This window comes from Capsicum annuum, chromosome 3 (genome assembly GCF_002878395.1).
Source record: "Capsicum annuum cultivar UCD-10X-F1 chromosome 3, UCD10Xv1.1, whole genome shotgun sequence".
NCBI lineage: Eukaryota > Viridiplantae > Streptophyta > Magnoliopsida > Solanales > Solanaceae > Capsicum > Capsicum annuum.
Genome location: NC_061113.1, coordinates 16,615,469 through 16,632,828, shown reverse-complemented (window position 1 = coordinate 16,632,828; position 17,360 = coordinate 16,615,469). Strand labels below are relative to the sequence as shown.

Genomic DNA, 17,360 nt, shown 5'->3' with positions numbered 1-17,360 from the left:
GATAGTTTTAAGTATCTTGGGTCTACGATCCAGGTAAATAGAGAGATAAATGAGGATGTCTCGCATCATATTGGGGCAGATTGGATGAAATGGAGGCTCGCTTCAGGAATTTTATGCGATAAAAAGGTGTTTCCTAAGCTTAAAGGCAAATTCTATAGAGTTGCAGTCCGGCCAACTATGTCGTACGGAGCGGAGTGTTGACTAGTTAAGACTTCTCATATCCAAAAGTTGAAGGTGGCGAAAATGAGGATGTTGCATTAGATGTGTGGTCTTACAACGGCTGACAGGGTTAGGAATGAGATTATTTGGGAGAAGGTGGGAATGGTATCGATGGAGAAAAAATGCGGGAAGTGAGGTTAAAATGGTTCGGTCATGTGATGAGGAGGGGCACGGATGTCCCAGTTCGTAGGTGTGAGAAACTAGTATTAGATGGTTTCAAGCGAGGTAGGGGTAGACCGAAGAAATACTAGAGAGAAGTGATTAGACGTGACATAGAGCAGTTACATCTCACTGAGGACATGACCCTAGATAGGAAGGTTTGGAGAAAAAATACTAGGATAGAGGGATAAGGTGGGTGAATGAATCGTAGTTCGTAGTTAGGAGGGTTTTGGTGTCTTTTGTTTGGTATCGTACATTACTTTTGTGGATGTTGTATCTATGTTAGTTTTATCATGTTTCATGCTTTGAATATTTTTGTATATTGTCCTGTATCTTGAGCTGGGGTCTATCGGAAACAGTCTCTCTACTTCTTTAGAGGTAGTGGTATGAAGTGCGTACATTCTACCCTCCCCAGACCCCACTAAGTGGAAATATAATGGGTTTGTTGTTATTGTTGTTGTGATAAAATCTCTCATGCACCTATTGAATGAGAAAATGAATCTACCTCTAATATTGAGGAACTGAGAAGGATTACACGACCTAGAAAAGAATATTTTAATTATGAAAATAATTTTCAAACTATTCTTGTTGATAATGAACCATAAAATAATTTTGAAATTGTATCTTCTTCTAATACTAAATTTTGGAAAGAGACAATAAAAATTAAACTTGATTCAATTATGAAAAATAATACATGGATTTTAACTGATTTACCTCCTGCTGCAAAACTGATTAGTTGTAAATGAATTTTCAAAAAGTAACTTAATCCGAATGGAACTATAGATAAATATAAAGCCCGGTTAGTAGGTAGCTAAAGGATTTTCTCAAATGCAAAATATTGATTATTTTGATACATTTGCACCAGTAACAAGAATTTCTTCTATTCAATTATTAATTATTTTGGCATCAATTCATAAGTTTTTTATCCCTCAAATGGATGTAAAAACAGCTTTCTTAAATGGCGATTTAGAAGAAGAAATTTATATGGTTCAACTTGAAGGATATGTAATTTCTGAAAAAAAAAAAAAGTTTGTAAATTAATTAAATCTTTCTATGGCCTTAAACAAGTGCCTAAATAATGACATGAGAAATTTGATCAAGTCTTAATAAAAGACGATTTTTCTTCTGTTAAGGTAGATAAATGTGTTTATACAAAAATGGTAAATGATAATTATGTGATAATTTGCTTATATGTTGATGATATTCTTATATTCGGTACATGTTTAAATATTATAGAACGTACTAATTATTTTTGTCTATTACTTTGATATGAAAAATCTGGGTGAAGTGAATATGATATTGGGAATTAAAGTTACAAGGAGTGAAGATGATATACAGCTGTCTCAAGAACATTACGTGGAAAGACTTCTTAAAAAATTTGAATGTTGGGAGGTAACTCCTGTGGCCACTCCTTATGATACTAATTCTAAATTTTAAAAAAATAATGGTGACCCAATAGCTTAGTCTAAATATGCACGGATTATTGGGAGTCTTGATGCATTTAATGAATTTTACTAGGCATGATATAACCTATGTTGTGTGTAGACTGAGTAAATATACTCATAATTCCAATAATGAGCATTAGTTTGCATTAATGCGACTGATGAAATATTTGAGATGAACCATGAATTATGGTATCTTGTATAGTGTATTTCCTTCAACTTTAGAAGGGCATGGTGATGTAAATTAAATCTCTGATTCAAATGAGACAAGATCCACTAGTGGTTATGTGTTCACCCTTGGTGGTGGTGCAGTATCATGGAGATCAGCTAACCAGACGATCATTGTCAGATCAACTATGGAATCAGAGTTTGTGGATCTGGAGTTAGCTGGTACTGAGGCTGAATGGCTAGGAAATTTCTTAGCGAATATTCCTTTTAAAAAGGATGATCTGTCGCCTAATATTCATTTAAAAAGGGATGATCTGGTGCCTCTTGTGTATATACACTGTGATTGTTAGGTCACAATTGTTATTGCAAAGAATAAATCTTACAATGGTAAGAGCAGGCATATGAAATTGAGGCATGATGTTATTAAGCAATTCCCGAGAGATGGAACAATTTCATTAATTATGTGAAGTCAGAATTGAATTCGGTCGATTCACTGACTAAATCTGTGGGAAGAAAATTAATTCTTCAAACCTTAAAAGAGATGGGATTAAGGCCAATATGATTGTCAATAGAGATGGTAACCCAACCCATGTGATTGGAGATCTCATGAGGCAGTTCATATGGGTAATAACAAGTCGATATTGACCCCGTGCACTAACTGAGAGTGCTTGAACTGCTGCTAAAATGGAGGGATGAGTTACTAACTCTTAATGAATTCATAGTACTTATGGATGATGTATTTAAAGCAATGTACACTTGATGAATTCGCCTATATGAGAAGTGACCGTAGTCTCTAGAGCTCTCATGAATACCAAGCACACGCATGGCCCATTGACACAAAATCGCGTTGAACAATAAAATCACGGTCAAAATGTAATTGATAAAATCTCTGGCTTACAACAAAAATTATTTGGTTCATAAAAATATTATATTTCACCGATATTTCTTTAAGTTAAATTTTATTGGTGTAAGTTTGGTTCATAATCCAAAAGACACCAAATCTATTACATTTTGTCTATGCAAATCCAACAAGTTAAAACATTTTTTGCTATAAATTATTTTGAAATAATATAAGAATTGTAGAAAAATTATTTATTTATTTTAAAATAATTTATTATGTATTTAAAAATTCATTATAAAAGAATATTTGGAAAGTCATGAATTTTATAAAAAGAGAAAAAAAGGGAGTCATATATTTTAGTTGGAAAGGAGAGTAATTACAAATGCATGCATGCCTTCATTTTGTCACTTGAGCAACACTTATTAAGAATACATTGAGAATTATGTATATGATGGCCAGTTTGGATAGAAAGAAATGGGAGATGTTTCAAAGATAGATTCAATTCCATTCAAGGGTTAAATGAAATTATTAAGTATTTTTACTTTTTTTGGTGTAAATAACCTTGTATAGAAGAAGTAGATCAGATTGTAGAATAAATAGAAAATTTGTTATTACATTTTTTGGAGGTAGCCGGTATACCCTTAATGCTAAGGAATACAACTTTATCAATTTTATTTTTATTTTTTATCAAAAATAAAATGAATAAAATAGATAAAATTAATCATTAATTTTATAAATCGAATAAGTATTATTAAATATTTTAAAATAATAAATAAATAAAAATAAATGGAAAGAATATAAATAAGAAATCATCTACTTCTTTTTTTTTCTTCCTTCCCATTTTACTTATCCCAAATTTTCTAATTTGATTTTCATTTTACTTGTTATTTTTCACAAATTAAAAAGAAATAAATTTTTTTCCATGTTTTACCCATTAATTACTTTTTTTTTTCAAATTAAAATATAAATATCATTTAATAAGAATATTATACTAAACTAGTTATGTTATTAATTATTGTTTTAATCAACATGACAAGTTAAATTGGAATAAGTAAAATGAAACGAAGAAAATAATAAATAAATTATAAAATCGAGTATTAAACTTCACCAACAACGTAAAAGTTCATATACCCAACAAATAATTGAGCTACCCAAGTTTTTCCCTTGAAAATATTTTCCCACAAAAACATTTCCTTCCTACTAAATATTTCCAGTAAGTATTGAAATCTTGTTTATTTGTTATCACAATCAGTCCCCTAAAAGTTGATATTTTGAAGGAGAGAACAAACCCCCAACCAAAGCCCTCAACACCCTCCTCTTGTATTCACTTCCATTCCATCTGTTTTACTGGTTTTTCTCTATATACATATGCATTTTGGTGCCTCTCTTTGTATGTGGATGCATATAATTTGAACATGGCTCTTGTTCCTAGCCACCAACTATACCCAAGAACCACAATACTATCATACCTCAGCTACACTTCATCCACTCCCTTCAAGAAACCAATTTTTTTTCACACCCCACATGGTGTTTCCAATCAAGATTGCATTTGTATGAAGAACCCACCAAAAAGATCGAATTTTGTGGTGAAAAACAGTAGCAAAAGATGTTATTTAGCTACAATATCACCCAATGTTCATACCCCACATGGTGTTTTCAATCGAGATTGCAATTTTATGAAAAACCCACAAAAAAGTTCAATTTTTTTGGTGAAAAACAGTAGGATAAAACTGAATTTGGATAAAGATAGTGGTACTAGTGTATTGAGTAGTTCTTGGTTAGTTAAATGGAATGAAGCCCCACTTGATGTTGTCAATCAAGATTGTATTTTTATGAGAGCCCCACCAAAAAGATCAAATTTTGTGGTGAAAAACAGTAGCAAAAGATGGTGTTCTGGTACAATATCATCCAATTTGAAGCCTAAAGACAGTGGTACTAGTGTATGTAGTAGTTCTTGGTTAGGTAAATGGAACGAAACCAGTGATGAAATTAAGCTGAAAAGGCCCCAAATTGTGTTGAATTATAGGAATAGTAATGGATATACATCTGGTTCTGATTGTGAAGAAAGTAGTAGTGGTAGTACAATGGATAGAATTGTTGAGAAATTGAAGAAATTTGGGTATGCTGATGAGGCTACAGAGAAGGAGCGGAAGGTAAAGAGAAATGTTGAGAAAGGGTCTATTGAGGATATGTTTTTTGTTGAAGAAGGAATACTGCCAAATGTAAGAGGTGGATTTTCTGAAGAATTCCCATTTGGGGATGAGAATGTGGTTGCCAAAGATGGTGTAGTTAGATTTCCATGGGAAAAGCCAATGGTGAAGAATGAGGAGAGTAATTCAATGAGTAGTAGGAGTAGGACTCATTTGGCTGAGCTGACACTTCCTGCTTCTGAGCTCAGACGGTTGACGAATTTGGCTCTCCGGATAAAGAATAAGACAAGAATTACCGGTGCTGGTGTTACACAGCAAGTTGTAGAAACCATTCGCGAGAAGTGGAATACATCCGAGGTTGTCCGGTTGAAAGTGGAAGGTGCTCCTGCACTAAATATGAAGAGAATGCATGAGATTCTAGAGGTAACCCGCAGAGCTTCTTATTAAACTTTTCTTATATACTGCTTGTTATAAGTGTTATTTGCTTCAGTTTGTCTGTGATGTTTTGCTAGTCTGTTCTTTTTGGAGCATTTAGCTCCTATTCCTGTCTCAAATGAAGTGTAAACCATGAGCCCAAATTCCACACTTTTCTCCTGGTAACGGGAGTAGAAAAAAAAGTTCATGTCTGCATTCCAACTGAGCCAATTGAAGGTGCTTTTTGGTTTTAGTTAAGGGAAAAAGGAAGCATTTCAAGTGTATTTTTAGTTTTTGCTACTTCTTTAGAGGTAGAGGTATGGATTGCGTACATCTTACCCTCCCCAGACCTCACTATGTGGGAATACACTGGGTTTGTTGTTGTTGTTGTTGCTATACAGTTCAAAGGCTGTACTATACTAAGCATACGAAATAACGGTGTTTAGTTATTTGATTTATCTTGTATTCACTTTGCTTAATCATAGTCTTTTATCTTGTGTTGATTTTCTTCGGAGCAAAATGTGTGGAAGCGTTCTTGTAAGAGCCTTTATGGATGGCTCTCTCTTTAATTTTGCAGTATCTTTGAGATAAAAACTCCTGAGTGTATATTGACAATATTAGTGGTCTTTTGATGAGCGAAAAGTTTAGTTTTTGAAGCATTGTCTTCATATAATTCAGAATGAATATTGTCCTTATTCAGCTTTTGGTTTTCGCTGATTCATTTTTTCCCACGATTCAGAGAAAAACTGGTGGGCTAGTAATTTGGAGATCTGGCACTTCTGTGGCTCTTTACCGAGGTGTCAGTTATGAGACTCCATCTGAGCGAATGAAGAAGAGGATAATTAGAAGAGATGAGATTCGTCATAAGAACTCTCCAATAGTTGATGACGAAGGTAATCAAAGTCCTTCAGAAAGCAGTCTTTGCAATGATGTGGATTCCCTTCAAGCAGACTCTGCAAATACTTCTGAAGAGAACAAAAATATCGTTAGACAACAAGAAGTGAACTATGAAGATGTCGTAGACAAACTGTTGGATGGCTTGGGGCCTAGATATACAGATTGGCCAGGATCCAATCCACTTCCTGTAGATGCAGATTTACTTTCTGGTATAGTCCCTGGTTATCAGCCTCCTTTCAGAATTCTTCCATATGGGGTGAGATCTACTCTCGGGACAAAAGAAGCAACTGCTTTAAGAAGGCTTGCCAGAGTTCTACCTCCACATTTTGCTTTAGGTAGGCATTACTGGACTTATCAAAGTCATTTGGCTGTCTCAAAATATACTCTAAATATTATGTAGTTCAAGTATTCAGGTAGAAGCAGGCAGCATCAAGGTTTGGCATCAGCTATGGTTAAGCTGTGGCAAAGAAGTTCAATTGCAAAGATTGCTATAAAACGTGGCGTTCAGCTTACTACAAGTGAGAGAATGGCTGAGGATATTAAGGTAATAAAAGATAGTTTTGGTGTAGTTCTAAGCTTTATTCACAAAAGGGTGGTGTCGTACCATGCCTTCTAGTTGGTATTCTACTTCCATATAGCAGTAATTTACTTTCAAGTTGCGCTATGTTTGATCCAATTTAGGTCTACGAACAGTTGCTGAATCAAACAGTCACAGACAAGACAGAATTTCATTCCAAAAGAATAGGCAAACGATTAGAAGTAAATAAAGAAGCTTGAAATGCATATAGAATGAATGAATTATGCAATTTACCGAAATCTCAATGTCTCAAAAGTACATATTGCAATGATATTGCCTCAGAAGAACATATTACTATGGAATTGTGTGTTTGTCCAACAAAAAATGAGTTTGTTACAAGCAAACCTGGAAGATGATATGGAGATTATAGTTTTCTCAAATCCCACTAGAGTGTACTGAAAACAAGTTTTCTATATGACATTTCTGCTTTCTAGTATACTTTTGTAAATCTAGGATTTTGTTCTTTGTCACCTCTGTAGTGAACCATGGTTGCTGGAAGAAGAAAGTAACACAGGGTTGACTGGAAATATATATTACACATGGAAAGGTCATCACAAGTTTCATTTCACATTGAAACCATCCCACTATTATCAGAATGTTTTATTCATACTGAGTGTGGCGTTTTCTGCGATCTAGTTAAGAGTCAGATATTTTCTGTCAAAGACCAATATTTTTTGTATTAACTGAATGTTAATAGCATTGTAATGTAGCTTAATAATATTTATGTATTATTTGGTTTTGTTTCAGAAATTAACAGGAGGTGTGCTACTCTCTAGAAACAAGGACTTCTTGGTATTCTACAGAGGGAAAGATTTTTTGTCACCAGAGGTTGCAGAAGCCTTGTTGGAGAAGGAGAGATTGGCAAAGGCCTTGCAAGATGAAGAAGAGAAAGCTAGGCTACGAGCATCAGTCTCACTCACAGCAGGTGTTCAAACGATTTACTCTTCAAGGGCTGCTGGCACACTAGGAGAAACTTTGGATGCTGATGCTAGATGGGGGAAAAGGCTGGATGATAAGGACAAGGAAAATGTGATGCAAGAAGCAGAAATATTAAGGCATGCTAACCTGGTCAGGAAGCTCGAAAAGAAGCTTGCATTTGTAAGTTCTGCAAAAGTCGGGTTACTTTTATTAAAAACCTAAGCATTTTCATGATTTTAGGTGTTCCAGTTTGCTATTTGTAATATTGTCAGAATAGCTCATTTCAGATATGAATTGGTCAGTAACGTCTTCAGTGTGTAATATTTTGGAGGTTCAAGAGTTCAGTGCGAGTCATTAAAGCAAATGTACTTTTCAGGCTGAAAGGAAATTGATGAAAGCTGAGCGTGTCTTGTCAAAGGTGGAGGAAACTTTAAATCCGTTGGATAGGTGTGCAGAGCCTGACAGCTTAACAGATGAGGAGAGATTTATGTTTCGGAAGCTAGGACTGAGGATGAAAGCTTTCTTACTTTTGGGTATCATTCTTTCTTGGACTCAATTTTTTGTGCTTTAACGGCCAGAAAATGACATGATAAGCTCGTTTTTCAGGTAGGCGTGGAGTTTTTGATGGTACAGTGGAGAATATGCACTTGCATTGGAAGTATCGTGAATTGGTCAAAATCATGGTAAAGGCCAAGAATTTTGAACAAGTATCAAAAATTGCATTAGCCCTTGAAGCAGAGAGTGGGGGTGTCTTGGTTTCAGTGGACAAAGTGTCCAAAGGATATGCTATAATTGTATTCCGTGGCAAGGACTACAGTCGTCCACCTACCCTGAGGCCCAAAAATCTTTTAACCAAAAGAAAGGCACTGGCACGTTCAATAGAGCTTCAGAGACGCGAGGTACCTTCTCTGACCTTATTCCCTTGTCTTTGATAATGTTCTTTCACGTGCCAAGTACATGTGGTCTTCCTAGATTGAAAAGCAATCATAAGCATATTTGGTTTATGTTGCTTGAATCTGCTTCTGTAAGACTTACTATACATGTAACTTATAAGTTTTAAGCGTTGAAGAGATTTTGTGCTGATGTCAAGACTTTGCTGCTCTTTTTTAAACAGGCTCTTCTGCAACATATTTCAACAGTTCAAACAAGAGTTCGACAGCTTACAGCTGAAATTGTATGCTCTCTTTTCTACTCTAATTGATTCGTACATTAGTTAGTCATTTCTTGTTTCATTTAGATTTGAGTTGAACCTTTTCTCCCATTTATTTATGATGCTAGGAACAACTTGCTAGTGTGAAAGACTCTGGAAACGATGAACTATATGATAAGCTAGATTCTGCTTACTCTTCTGAAGATGAGGACAGTGAGGTTAGTTTCTCCATCTGGCATTTTAGCTTTACTTGATTGTTCAGTTTCTTTTTTCTTTAGATTGCACACGGAATATCATTTCTGTTTCTCGTTGTCAAGGAGCAGTTTAACCCAGATTTTTCTGTTGATGCACTACTCTGGCTAACGCCGAAACAACGCGTTAAGTTGGTGCCACCCTGGCTTAATCAAGTATTGAGGAATGTTTTGGCCTTGTTGGATCTTACGAGACCCATTAGATAAGTGGCATATGTTCCTTACTGAAAAAAATAGTGGCATACTTTCCTTTTTAAGTCCCTCAGTTACACCTCAATTCCAAATTATTTAGGATGAGCTATATGGATCTCTATCAATCCATGTAGATGAATTCCGAAATGGAAGTTGAAAAATTGATAAAGTTAATTAGTGAAGGCCTGGGGAGGTGCATTCAATCTCCTTTGAGCTTTCATCTTTTGTATAGTAGGCACATGTATCTCATTAAGTATAAATTATAGTAACAATTCAAGTTGTAAATTACTCAGAACTTTCAGAATCTAGTTTCTAGCATGTAATTCCTTTTAGTGGCAGTACATATAAAGCAATTCTATGCATCATTTTTTTTTTTGGGGTTTCCCACCCGATGTCCGGTACTAATCCGGATCGCGCACTGCAGGGCCCATTCTGAGGGTAGCGCTCCCAACAGGATTTTCTCCATACCCAGGGTTCGAACCCGAGACCTCTGGTTAAGGGTGGAGTAGTCCCACCACAACACTACAACCCATGTTGGTACTATGCATCATTATAAATTGCAAGTACTTTCAAACAAAGTTTGTAGAATCCCCGATCCTGGCAATGCTAGGAGGTGGATTGCTACTGTCTTTGATACCGTACCATCAATCGAACCTGTCCGGTATCAGGAGAAACTTGTACAAAAGGATGCCTTTATCTACAAATATATGCAGATTTTCTTGTCCATTGACGATTTTAATTGCTCAACTGTCAACACAATGCAAAATTACCATGGAAAATGTTCTGACAGTTTCAACTTCCTGCTTCACAATGTGCATAATAAAGATGGTGCCTTTCTTGATTTTAACCCTTTGTTTTTATTGTGAAATCACCTAACTCGGTTCATTAACAGGAGGAAGGGGATGAGGCATACATGGAGGTTTATGACAGTGATAACGATGTTGTCAATCGTAGTAATGATTCAGATGACACTACACATCCAGAAAGAGAGTTGCAGTATGTACATCAAAATGAATCAGAAAAAGAGCTTGTTTGAGTAATACTGTTCTTGAATCTCGACACTCCGCAAGGCATCAAAACACCCTTTCTAGGCATGTTTGTACAACTCAGGGAAGAAGAGCTAAGATGCAGCAGAACCGCAGTACTGGAGCAGCAGAACATGAAAAACAAAATATCTGACCTTGAGAATTTAATCATTGGACAGGTTCCATGTAATGCCTAAAACCTTACAGGTTGTGCTGTAAATTTAAGGCTTTTAGCTCCAAAAGAAGGGCAGGTTGGGGGTAACAGCTTCATTGAGCACTTCTGTACATATTTGTCAAGGAAATATAGCATTCTGTACATTTTCCCATTCATCCTTTTGATAATAAATAGGCAATTATGCTAATATTAGTTTTTTACTTCTTGCTACTGCCATTGGCTTTGATAAAAGACTTTTCGGTGCATACTATTGAAAAATTGAAAATCGACAAATCAAACCGAACACTCAAACCCAACTTAAGGGGTTAAAAGTTTTAGAAAGTGTGTAAGCAAGAATAAAATAACCACCAGATTTAAGATTAGTATTTATTTGTACTCAATGTTAAGTTATATCATCATGTCATGCATTTTAGGGATCACTAAGTTTGATCAAAATCAGCAAACCTCAAACTTCTGTCATGGTAATCCATGTTGACCCATGACAGATGCAAATTACAAGGATGATCCATGTTGATCCTCATACATGTACCTTTTTTTGGGGGTTAAAACACATGAACATATAATACGCAAGAAAGAATGAGCAATACAAAAAAGGTGATGAAGTCCCTTGGGATCTCTAGGCTTTGGATGTGAACAAATTGAACTAAAATACATGCACAAATACCAACTTCAAAAGCATTCTCAGCTTGCCTGCAATCAGATGAAACTGTGAAGACGAACTTCTCACTTGGAATAGAGCTCACCAGAAAAAGGAAAGGTTCAAGTACGTAAGCAAATAACTGGTAGTTGTCTGTGCCCATGGGTAGCTAGAAGAATAGTTGTCTTCTCACCCCGGTCGAGCCCCATAGGACATAGCAAGGTTCCTATTGGCTTCTTTTCGCTCTTCTTGCCCAGAAGAATAGTTTTCCTGATTAACTAGTCATGGATGGTCTTTGAAACCAAGGGAAGTCGAGAAGGTTTGGAGGCAACTCTGGAAGAAAACTCCATAAATTTTACAATAACCTGCATAATGTCAAAAGAATGAAATATCATCGTATCAAAAATCTCAAGAATGAAATTTCTCTTGGAAGGAAAGAATCACCACGACAACTCACCTTTAATCCTTTAATAGGATCCAACATTCTTTCAGTAAGTTCCTCAGAGATGATAAGATTTCATGATCATGTAAAGACAGAAGAGTCATTACGTGATTATTATTTTTTTTTTTTTTTTTAAGAGGGTAACAATTCGTTCTCTATTCCAACAATCAAACCTGCCACGACATGTTACAGGCTTCCATAATTACTATTGTAAGAGAGTAACAGGAAGATCTTCAACCCAATAGCAAAAACTTATAATGAGCCTAAAACATCCATAACTGATTCTAGATCTTCCATGTACTCCTGTTTACACCAAAAATGAAATAAAACTATGCAATCCATCTTCATCTTCTAAATCTTGTTGCAATTGTTCTGAAAGCATCTGAGATTTCTTTCATTCCACACGGACTACCAAATGCATGCAGGTATGATTTTCCATCTTTCTTTATGACCAGCGATACTAGCATAACTGCTCCAGATTTTCAGGGTCTGTACTATCCTCTTTGGCATCGCCCAGTTCAGTCCCTTCATGCTGAAGATTTTCACAAAAAGCTAGTGATCATACAGTGTAGAAATATCTTGGATTCAGATGACCACTTATCAACACGAATAGTTGAAAGGCGAACACTTATTTAAATGAAAGAACACCATGTTTCTGCACTTACAATATTAAGTAGAAGCGTAGAAGAAGTCTATACATTAGCCTTTCGATGGCCAGTCATAGAGATACAAGTATTTAAGTACGACTTAACTTTACATGCACGAGTAGATAAATTTTTTCCGCAAAAAGAAAATCAATTATAAGGAAATTGTACTCCAAATTCCAGTTGGTAGTTATACACCATAAATTATATGATAGTAGTAGTTTAAGGAGTCGTTTGGTACACGGCATGGGATATCCCTGGGTGTCTCTATATTTTCTCTTACCCGCGAGGGGTATTCTATCAATCTTATATAACATGTAAAGAGATTAAATTAAGTTTAAACCCGCTTAGACCCACAACCTGCCCCACCACACATTAGTTTTAAAAATTTTATTTCAACCCGCCCCGCCCCATTGCCATTCCTCACTGATTTGTTAGATTTTTCAAGTGTAAGATGTCATTTTCAAAAACCATACTAATAACAATAACATTTTCAATAACAATATGAATAACAACAGTAATGAAGGCGCAAATAAATACAAAAGTATCTAATAAACATTGAAATAAAAACTAAGCATAGTCAAAAAGTGAATGAAACACGAAATTTTGGGGGGAAAAACGGAACACAACAAACGGACACTTAAAATGAGGACAAAGGGAAAAAGGTGGCGGAAAGTCCTATGACACAACTTAGACATGCAAAACAGTAAAACACAGAGAAAATACATGGGACAACATGGACATACAAAACATTACTAATTAAAAGAGAGAGAAATTGGTCCTAGATCCTTGGATATTATTGTTGTGTTTTGGATCTTGAACAATAATATCGAAAGGAGAATCATCAAATAAACCCATTATATCATCATCAGTCCACTCTACAGGCTCAGACAATCTTGAATCTTATGGCAAGCCAATGGAGTAGTTTAGATGATGATTCATCGGCATTGATGCACCCATATTCATTACATGTTCCTCTTGTGGGGTCACTGGCGGAAACACTAGAGGAGACATTGAAGAAGAGATTACCGGAGGCAATGGAGGAACCATTGTTAGAAGTAAATATGAATCATCAAATAATGCCATTACATTAGCATTATTCCAGTCTATCTCTACAAACAATGCTAGAGCTAGTGTTGTAAAAGGCGAGCGCCTCATCGCCAATGGCGAATGGCGAGGCGAGCCTATGTCGCCTCTTCAATCCATGGCGTGGCGAAAATCAAAAGGCGACGCCTTTGTGAGAAAGGCGACGTGGCGAGGCGAGGCAAGGCGGCGAGAAAGGCGACGTCTTTCAATTGTTTTTAAAAAAATTAGGGTTTTAGGTATATAAGCTAATTTTAGGGTTTATTTACATATTTTAACATTACCAACTTACAAATTGGTGACTGCGGCTGCTACCATTCATCTCACAAGATTGATTCCGGCGACCAGTGACGAACTCCGGCGACTTTCGAAACTCCGGTAAGCAGTGATTTCTATTTTTTTTTCTTCTTTCTTCTCTTCTTAATCCAGCGACTGGATATGGCTTTTGGTGCTGTTAATTTATTTTTTCCTCTTTTTATCTTCTTTTTCTTCTATTTTCCGGCGGCCGGCATCATCTATAACAGTGAACTTGTGACATGCTCACATGCACTGTTACAGTGTTACTGTTATAACCAGTGGTAATATTAATATACTTATTATGTAATTTTTTTTTCTTATAACTTAATTTTTTTTAATAACTTATGTAGATTGTAGAATTATCATAGCATGATGGTAATATTAATATACTAATTAAATTATTTGATCATTAACATCTTTCAATTTCAATGGCGTCCCAATCTACTAGTAGCAAACAAAAGGACATAGGATGGAATTATGGTACACAAGGACCGACAAAAGATGCGGTGATTTGTAATTTTTGTCAACGTACCATGAATGGCGGCATTACTCGATTCAAACAACACTTGATAGGATATTGAATTGTTGAGTCATTTAAGTTCTAGACTTTTAGTATCTATATACTATATATTTTTAATTCTTGACTTGAAATATTTCCTAATATATTAGTGTTATTAAAATTTTTATCATTTATATATTATTTTAATTTTTTATATTAATTGTCGCCGTACATTCAAAAGGCGCTCGCCTCGCCGCTTGTCGCCTTTCACCGTCCAAAACACTGTTAGCTTTGATAGTTATTCATTGACACTGAACAACTACCAATGTCATTCGATGAAGGTTCCATTTTTGGTGTTGGAGGAAAAGATGGAGCAGAATCAGGGAAAGCCATCGGTAATGAAGGCATTGGACAAACCATTTGTTGAGGTTTTAAATAATATACTTTTGGAAACATTTGTGAAGATAACGATGAAAAATAAGGAACCCATAAGGAGTCCACAAGAGGAACCATTTGATGAGTCCTCAAATGAGCCGCCATATGAGACAATTGTTGGGGTACCTCAGTAGGAGTTAATGAAGCCATCGTAGGGACCACCCATACTGGAGCCACATCAGGGACCAATAGAGGAACTCTTAGCCCCTCGAAGTTGGTCCTACCAGGAAGCATCGATGGATCCACTAGAGAAGCCATCGATGCTGGACGGCCAACAGGGGTCAATGGAGGAGGAGAGGAGTCCACAGGAGGAACCATTTGAGAAGTCTTCAAATGAGCCGCCATATAAGATAATTGTCGGGGTACCTCAAGAGTAGTTGATGAAGGAACTATTGGGGGAGCGATCGTAGGGACCACCTATACTGGAGCCACACCAGGGACCAATAGTGGAGCAGTTAGCCCATCGAAGTTGGTCCCACCAGGAAGCACCGATGGATCCACCAGAGGAGCCATCGATGCTGGACGGCTAACAGGGGTCAATGGAGGAGAAATGGGTTTGTTTGAATGGGGATCAAATGGCATTGTTGTTGTGCGTTTCTGCGCCTAGGATTGACTCCTATTTGCAGGGGAAAATCAGATTTTGTAAATTTTGAATTAGTTTAAATTAAATTTCTTAGTTGTCAGTAGTAACTATTTGCCATGAAACTAAATGAAGGTTTAATTAGATACCAAGTTAGATGTTAGCATTCTTGAAATATACATTTAGTTTATGATTTTGGTCTTGACCTGACCAATTTTTTAAGTCAAACTTCTCATAATTCGAGAATAATTTAGTGTGTTTTAACTCTAAGTAAGTAGTATCTACAAAAGATGGTTATCGAGTAATAACAAATGTGTTTTGCTTACTCATTTTAGTTGTCAAGAGAGTTAAAAAGATTGTATATTTTAATTTATGTATAAAACTATTTTCTTAGTGCAATGCATACAAAATTAAAGATTGAGCAAGAGAACATTTTAAATATTAACTAAGAATTTTTGATATATCTATTCGATAATATTCAAATATGCACAAAAAAATGAAGTAATGATTAATTTTTTTTTTTTGAAAGGTAAAAATATTTATCAAATTTCAAATGGTGATATGTGTATGACTATAGTTATTGCACTACTTCAATTTTGGAAAAAGAACATATTTGATAGAAATTTTATGTTGCATTAAAAATTAATTCTTCCTTAAATTTAATTTGTTATTATTCGATACTCACCAATATGTCACTCGACTCATATTGAAAAAATTTAAATTAGTTTTGAGGCAAATCGATATAAAATGATTGCATAAAACACTAACTAAAACAATGTGTGTATACACATAGTGGGGAGTTACTCAAGAAGAGGAAGAATAATTAGTTGCAGATTATCTTACTAATTTTTATTAAATGAAAACAGACACTTTACTTTGATGAGATATACTCTCTTATGATAACTAAGTTAAATTTTAGTTATCTTGGTATTCATATTTTTAAGTTTTTCTGATCTTTTCTAGCTGATGTCTATCGAGATAAACCAAAGAGGAAAACAATTTCATTGAGTTTATATTATTGTTTTGTCGCACTAAGTTGAACGGTTAAAAGGCCATAATCCAAACCTAAATAGTGAATTTTCTTTCTCCGAATCAATTCTTAGTGTCAATCAATCAAGTTTCACTATCAAGAAAAGAATAAGTCTTGGCTTTTAATTTAGGTGAGGTTTGATTTCTTCATTTCCAGACCGTCATTTCATCTTCCCCTTATACATTATAAGAAAGTCTCTTAGTGTAAGCAAAGATGGAAGAGCACCCAAGGGTGTGGCCTAGTGGTCCAAGGAAGTGGGTTGAGCACCATGAGGTCTCACGTTCAATCCCCAACAGAGACAAACACTAGGTGATTTCTGTGGACAAGAGTTTGCTGTGGACAAGAGTTATGGTAGATGTTGTTGGTGGGAGATGACGGGTATCCCGTGGAATTAGTTAGGTGCACACAAGCTGGCTCGGATACCACGGTTATAAAAAAAAAAGGGGGGGGGAGAACAAACAATGACCACATATATAAGAGTTCAAGTTTGGTGCACTATTAGGGTAGATGTTCATGCTTTCAAGTTCACTCACATTTAGACATCCAAGCACCTGCTTTAGTAGATCGTATGAAAAGCCTCTTGAAAGAATGAATGACTTATTGTTTGCATTGGCTATAATAACAAAGGTAGTAGGGTTATGCAGGCAGCCTAAAAGAGTCATGCGGGTAGTTATATAACCAAGAAGCCTAGCATTTACTTGCAAAATCACTAAATCTCAGTTGCATAACCTAGGTAACCAATACTAGAATAGTTTATCTTAATATTTCCTCCTTTTTGTAGGGATGTGATTGTGACGCATTCATCAATTTTGATTTTTATTTCTAAAAATGTTTAACTGTGTTTAAGGATGTTTGTCAATTCATTGAATACAAAAAAGATTCTGCAGCTACCTATTCTTGAAAAAGTGTTGATTTAGAATAAATCTCTCCTTCTATGGCTGCAAAAGTTGTGCCAATATTTGCCCATAAGCATTTGACATTGAAGAGGAATAGAGCTAGAGTTCACAAACAATCTAGAAACTCAGACATAATTCAACAGGCTATAGGTAGTTGATTGGCTTCACAAATATGATTGCTTGTTTCGAACTTCTATATCCATTCTGTAATGGCATAATGTATTTAATGCTGACAAGTT

General features: G+C 35.5%; 1 protein-coding gene across 1 annotated transcript; it reads left to right on the top strand.

Annotated features, from left to right (window-relative positions):
- Nucleotides 1-3,983: 3,983 nt before the first annotated feature.
- On the top strand, nucleotides 3,984-10,775 carry LOC107864624 (CRM-domain containing factor CFM3A, chloroplastic/mitochondrial-like). Its single transcript, XM_047409132.1, has 9 exons — nucleotides 3,984-5,402; nucleotides 6,133-6,625; nucleotides 6,704-6,834; nucleotides 7,615-7,965; nucleotides 8,162-8,318; nucleotides 8,392-8,684; nucleotides 8,900-8,959; nucleotides 9,064-9,153; nucleotides 10,271-10,775. Exons 1-9 carry the CDS (start codon nucleotides 4,245-4,247, stop codon nucleotides 10,412-10,414), a joined length of 2,877 nt encoding a protein of 958 aa, XP_047265088.1. The 5' UTR covers nucleotides 3,984-4,244; the 3' UTR covers nucleotides 10,415-10,775.
- The last annotated feature ends 6,585 nt before the right edge of the window (nucleotides 10,776-17,360 follow it).

Bases quoted from the DNA above. Each gene is read 5' to 3' on its own strand.
- LOC107864624 (XM_047409132.1), top strand. From the start codon at position 4,245: ATGGCTCTTGTTCCTAGCCACCAACTATACCCAAGAACCACAATACTA. The intron at 6,835-7,614 runs GTAATAAAAGAT...GTTTTGTTTCAG, and splicing joins GAATGGCTGAGGATATTAAG to AAATTAACAGGAGGTGTGCT. The intron at 7,966-8,161 runs GTAAGTTCTGCA...TGTACTTTTCAG, and splicing joins TCGAAAAGAAGCTTGCATTT to GCTGAAAGGAAATTGATGAA.